The sequence below is a fragment of the Podarcis raffonei genome, chromosome 2 (assembly GCF_027172205.1).
Source record: "Podarcis raffonei isolate rPodRaf1 chromosome 2, rPodRaf1.pri, whole genome shotgun sequence".
NCBI lineage: Eukaryota > Metazoa > Chordata > Lepidosauria > Squamata > Lacertidae > Podarcis > Podarcis raffonei.
In genome coordinates, this window is record NC_070603.1 from 62102246 (window position 1) to 62108825 (window position 6580).

Genomic DNA, 6580 nt, shown 5'->3' on the forward strand with positions numbered 1-6580 from the left:
TCCCTTGGGTGCAACAGTATTGTTAGAAGCTCTTAGAGGCTCAGGAAACAGGAAGGTGTGTGTACTTGTGGTGTATTTATGGTGCATGTGTAGCACTGGGCACACCCATTGATGGCATGTGAGCCTCAAAGCCCTCTGGTCAAAAATGTTAGCTATTCCTGTGTTAGGCTCTCTATCCTGAAGGGAGGTACACTGATGATGGATTCCTGCTGCTGCTTTGTTCCTACTGTATTGTATATGGTTGGCAGACAAGTCAGAGTCCAACATAAGCTGTTCTACAGAAAGGCATATGTATACATACATAACAGTAAAATAAAAGGTAACACTAGTTCTTCTCCCCCATTATTTCAGTTGCTGTCTTTTCACATTATACTTTCTCAATGGACATAACTTCAGAGTCCTGCTTTAAAGGGGTATCCAGAAGAGACTTGATCTTCATTGGAGACTTGAATTCATTTTCTTTTTAAAAGTTAATTTTAAATTAACTTAATTCTTGCACTGTCTTACATTTTAGGAGGTTGAAACTGAGCAGTACTACAGTTTTTTCCTAGCAGAATTGAAAGAGCGTGGATACAACGGATTCTTCAGTCCGAAATCCAGAGCTAGGACAATGTCAGAACAAGAGAGAAAACATGTTGATGGTTGTGCAATATTTTTCAAGACAGAAAAGTAAGATAAAACTTGTATCTTGTTCTCTGGCTACAGTGAATGAGGTTGCACAGCAACATCAGTTTTTAATCCTCTATGAAACCAGAGGCAGTCCTATAGCTTTGTTTTCAATGTATTTCGTGTCATTATACTATAAATTCTTGTTGCAAAAGGATTATTTCAGTAATTTGGGGAGCCTATCAATACTTTGGCTGTTTAGGACTAGGTAATTTGAGTACTAAAATTGTTCACTCATGAAATATGAATAAAGTAGTGGCCTCCTATGAATTCTCGTCCACAGCTTTTGGTGGAATGGTGACTAGTAATGGTTATATTTATTTAAGAAAATGTCTGCATGTTGGCTTGTATGTGTTGAAGCATTTATGATTGCCACAGTTGTGGTAAGCTGTCACAGCCATTATATTCACATTGAGAAGTCTAGTTACCTAATTTCTGTCAGCTGTGCAGATAGAATATGTGAATCATATTGTGATAAAATGAAAAATACGGTGTTATGTGCAGATCTTGCTTTAAATTGATTTTATTGCTTTCAGGTTCACCTTGGTTCAAAAGCATACTGTTGAATTTAATCAGCTGGCTATGGCAAACTCAGAAGGATCAGAAGCAATGCTGAACAGAGTAATGACAAAAGACAACATTGGAGTTGCTGTGTTGCTAGAGCTACGAAAGGAGTTAATAGAAATGTCATGTAAGTAAATGCAAATCCAGTTTTCGACTGGACTCTGCAGCCATCTTCCACATGTACACACATACCCTTTGCTGCTTTGGAAAAGAGTTGAGAACTGGTTTATCTACCAGTTCTGGTGACTGAAACTCATACCCAATGGATAGGAGAAGTCTCTACTTCTAACTTTGAGAACTTAGTGCAAAATGAAAAACCTTCCAAGGAGATGCAGACAGTTGCTTAACCACAAAATTTGTTTTTGCCCACCACCACCAACTAAATTTTTTGCATACTGTTTAAGGTGTATGTGGAGTAGTCATGCTGCCCCAAACTGGAGAATGGTTTTCATGCATGTACCTGTCAATACAACTTTTAAAATGTACTGTAAACCCCCTCCCCCTATTTTTTTTTTAAATTGGTTTTAGTTTAAAAGGGAAGTGAAATGGGATCAAAGTGGAATGAGGAGATGTGAAGATTCTTGAGGCTAGAAAAAGATTTCTAAGTCATCACTATTTTCTCATCTCTGTGTCTGTGCTTTCCTACTGGCCATGATTTGTTCCTTTGACTGCCCTAGTATTTGCGCACATCTGCGGTAAAGATGCTGCTTAGCTTAGTATGGATGACAAACTGTATTTGCAGGTGATGAATGTAGCCTGTATTTTCAGTTAAGTAAATACTAATATACGTTGTCACTGCAAACAGTATCTGTCTAGATTGCAGAATTCTTTTGTGTGGTACTTGTCTTTATTGCTGTATGGGGAAAGGGGAATGACTGACAAATACTGCAGTTAAAATGCATATTATGTTTGCTAGAAAATTGTATATATAGTAGCTTAGAACTTATTTGCAGTCCATCACAGTAGCTGTTTGTTATCATGTCAATAATGCAATAAAGCCAGCAGAGGGAGCACAGAGCCCTTTTTTGTTTTAAACTCATAAAATGGCTGGTTGAGATAAGGAATCCTATATTTGTAAAGTCCCAGTTAATTACTGCTGATTAGTTTGATATATCTCTTTAGCAGTATTTTTAAAGCCCTTTTCACCAATGCAACCTATGTAGTGAAGTATCACTGCTGTTTTCTGAAGGGTTTTTTATTTTCCATTTTAGCAGGCAAGCCACACCCAGGAATGGATAAACAGCTGGTCCTTGTAGCAAATGCACACATGCACTGGGACCCGGAGTATTCTGATGTGAAGCTGGTTCAGACCATGATGTTCCTTTCTGAGGTAAAGAACATAATAGACAAAGCCTCTCGGAGTCTCAAGCCTGGTATTTCGGGAGAACATGCAACAATTCCACTTGTATTGTGTGCAGATCTGAATTCTCTGCCAGATTCAGGTAAGTGCAGCCATATTCCACTTGCTGAAGTGTTGTAACACCGCATTTGCTGAAACTGGTGGAAGTTGAATAAAACTTGATAGTGAAAGGGGCTCACAGAGCCATTTTGAAGGCTGTGCAGAAATGAACTTGAGGGATGGCTCTCAGAGCTCACCAGCTGATAGACACTGAAAGCCCTCTTGGCTGCACTAGTGAGTTCCTCATGAAGGGCTCCCCGGCTCAGACTCCCTGGTAAAGTTCCCTGTGTGTGCCAAGAGAGAGTCTGCTTGCCAAGAAACAGTTGCATGCCCGCTTCAAGCTCTCAATTGTTCCATTGCAACCATGTCTTTATTTGTTGACATATAATGGCAGGTGAGCATGATTTTGGGGAAACAGCCTCACAGGACAAATTAGGGCCCCTGTGAACTGGAAGTTTACCACCACTAAATCAGAGAAATCTAGTCTAACACTTCACCCTTAATCAAATCTTATGATCCCTAAATTCCAGCCAAGAGAGTGAGTGTATGGGGGGTGGATTGTACTATTGAGATGGATCATCCATCATGAATGTAATACTATTTAAGAGGGATAGGTTGCTTGTTGTTTTTTTAAAAAAATATTTCCTTCGCCCTAGGTGTGGTTGAATATTTGAGTACCGGTGGAGTGGAGACAAACCATAAAGATTTTAAGGAACTGAGATACAATGAAAGTCTCACTAACTTCAGTTGTAATGGGAAAAATGGAACCACCAATGGAAGGATTACTCATGGTTTCAAGTTGAAGAGTGCCTATGAGAATGGCCTAATGCCTTATACGAATTACACATTTGATTTCAAGGTGAGAGTTGAAATAAATTCCCATTGCACTATTACTGTTTTATTGCTTATTCAGCATAGGTGTGCAAGAAGTTTGATGAACTATTAAAACAAAAATGAAAGGGTAAAGGTAAAGGGACCCCTGACCATTAGGTCCAGTCGTGACCGACTCTGGGGTTGCACTCATCTCACTTTATTGGCCGAGGGAGCCGGCGTACAGCTTCCGGGTCATGTGGCCAGCATGACTAAGCCGCTTCTGGTGAAACACAGCAGCACACGGAAACGCTGTTTACCTTCCCGCCAGAGCGGTACCTATTTATCTACTTGCACTGATGTGCTTTCGAACTGCTAGGTTGGCAGGAGCAGGGACCGAGCAACGGGAACTCAGCCCGTCGGGATTCGAACCGCCAACCTTCTGATCGGCAAGCCCTAGGCTCTGTGGTTTAGACCACAGCGCTACCCGCGTCCCAGTTTGATGAACTATTAAAACAAAAATGGAAGAGTTAGTAACAAATTAAATGTCAGGTTGGGGTAGTACTAAATTTTGGAAGCACATTTGAAGAGAAGAAAGCAGGCTGATAATTGAAAAGGGTGGTCTCCCAATCACAGGAAACAGCTCAGCAGCAGTAGTCATTGCTTGTGCTTAAGAGGCCCATGGCCATGGGAAGGTGGTGACCAAAAAGTTGCCTAACTTTACACAATAATTCTTAGCGGCAATATTGCCTCTTCAGAGGTATTAACATAAAATATATGTGAATCTCAGTAGCACAGCATGTGAACACCCTATGATGACTAACACTTTAAGAATTATCTCAAAGTTTCTCTCCTTTCATTCAATGATTTTATAGCAGTTGACAGTAAAACAAATAGCACATTTTTAAAAAATCATTTATTTACATATTTATATCCCGCTTTCTAAGGCAAGTTGTCATAAAGTATGTTACAATAAGTGTGTTAGCATCTAAATAAACAAGAACATGAAATCTGCAGTGAAATCAAGGGCAAGGCAAAACATAAATGACCACGAAAGGAGCTCATGTTGCAACAAGACTATCTTAAGCTGCCCCCAGAACACTAGAAGGGGTAATACTAAACCTACAGCCTGAAAAGAGGCATTTTACAATTCTGGGGTAGCAGTAGAGATGGACTTGCTTTGAGCATGATGGAATCTGAAGCAGGACATTGCATCTCTTTTCAAACTCTGTGAATAATAATTAATATTATTATTAATTTTATTGAAATCAATTACACAGATTATAAAAACTGAACAAACCACGACCCTTGACCCCCAAAGCAAAATAAACAAGACAGTAAAACAGAACCAAACAGTAAAACAAAAAAGAAAAGAAAAATTTGTCACCTGTATATACCATATTTTCATTCCAAATTCTTCTTTCTTGACTTCCTTCATCCTGTACCCGGTTTTCTATTTTCTTCTTCTAAACTGTCTCTTTTTTGAATTATTTTTATGATTTTTCCAAGTTAATCAAAACAAGACCAGGTATTTATTTGGGGGCACTGCTTTTTAAAATATTCTCTACATTTTCCCCATTCTTTCTGGATCTTTCGTTTGGGCTGTTAGTTATTATTTATACCCCACCCATCTGGCTGGGTTTCCCCAGCCACTCTGGGCGGCTCCCAGTTGAATATTAAAAACACAATACAGCATTAAACATTTAAAAACTTCCCTAAACAGGGCTGCCTTCAGATGTCTTTTAAAAGTAGGATAGAATCATATGAGAACAAGTAGTTCTCAGTGTGTCTGGGATCCATACCATTTAGGCACCTGAATTTGTCTTGGGACCATGACCGTAGTCAGGGTAGGTGCTTCAGCACTAGAGTTATGTGGTTACTGAAGTCCATACCTGATATCAGTTGAAATTGCTTCCAGTTGTGTGTCTTCCTTTTCTGAAAATATTGACTCCATTTTCTCTCTTTTCAAAAGGGTATTATTGACTACATCTTCTACTCTAAACCTCAGCTGAATATTCTTGGCATCCTGGGACCTTTGGATCACCATTGGCTAATAGAGAACAATATAAGTGGCTGTCCACACCCGCTCATTCCTTCTGACCACTTCTCACTTTTTGCACAACTGGAGCTGGTGCTGCCTTTCCTGCCCCCGGTAAATGGAATCCATCTGCCTAGCAGGAGGTAGTCAAGTACATTTTAGAGGGCAACCTCAGTCTGATTTGTAAAATTGTAAAATCTGAATATAGAGGAGTGAGGTATGGCCAACAGGGATCTTTCTTAATGATCTTAATTTTAAATCTAATTATTTCATAAAGAAATAGTAAAAGCCAGGTGCTATCAGACACACAATTCTGAGCCCAACATGCTTTATTTACTGTTAGACAGGGACTGGTGCGTTGGCACCTCTCTTAGATTTGTTACAAGTAACCTGTTCTATCCAATGTAATATTTCATGCCTTGAAAATAGGGAATTACTATAATAAATTCTCTTCGCACAGATATCTGTAGCACTACTTTTTTGAGGCCAGTAGTAAAACATCAAAAGACCATTCTTCCATACTTCACTCCCTTCTTTTTCAGACTTGTTTGTTTGTAAAATATAGAATTTGAATTTAGCCTTTATTGATTGTATATGAACAACAGAAAACCTGATTTATGAGATTTTGTACTTTAAAAAAAAACAACCAGATTTGGAAAATGATTGTATTGTAAACTAAGGCTAAATTTTTATCTGTTTCATGTGTTATAAAGGCCAGCTTGTAAAAGAAGTTGCAGCAGGCTTTCTCTGCTAATGATTTGCACTGTTAGGGTTTTTAGCCCTTATGTACTACTTCATTTTTTAAAATTGAGAACACTGCTTTTAAATCTAAATTTGGTTAAATGATAACAAATTTCTTCAAGCTAGTTAACATACATTCATTTCTTTCTTTCTTTTAACTTAAAGCAACAGCGCAAGTAAGCAGTGACTGATTAGGCTTTGTGGATTGATAGCCCTTATCGATATCTACATTCTAACCTTTTTCTGCCAGAAGTGGAAGGGCAGAATATTGTGTGAAAGCTTTTTAGTTTCTGTGTTAAGTCACTCGTTTCCTATCTCCACTGTGCCTGCTTCATTTTGTTCTCAATTAGCACTGCCTGTGC

At 38.8% G+C, this 6580-nt stretch overlaps 1 protein-coding gene across 7 annotated transcripts in view; it reads left to right on the forward strand.

Moving 5' to 3' along the window:
- The window catches only part of CNOT6 (CCR4-NOT transcription complex subunit 6), a 34319-nt gene extending 28112 nt beyond the window's left edge, over positions 1-6207 (forward strand). For 6 of the 7 annotated variants that reach the window (XM_053376956.1, XM_053376955.1, XM_053376953.1 and 3 more), the window contains 5 exons: positions 515-669; positions 1203-1357; positions 2442-2672; positions 3286-3488; positions 5412-6207. In XM_053376956.1, the coding sequence (XP_053232931.1) occupies positions 515-669; positions 1203-1357; positions 2442-2672; positions 3286-3488; positions 5412-5624 (957 nt within the window). In that variant the 3' untranslated portion in view covers positions 5625-6207. The remainder of the gene's footprint in view (positions 1-514; positions 670-1202; positions 1358-2441; positions 2673-3285; positions 3489-5411) is intronic. The other variant, XM_053376952.1, reaches the window with a different exon arrangement.
- Positions 6208-6580: the final 373 nt, after the last annotated feature.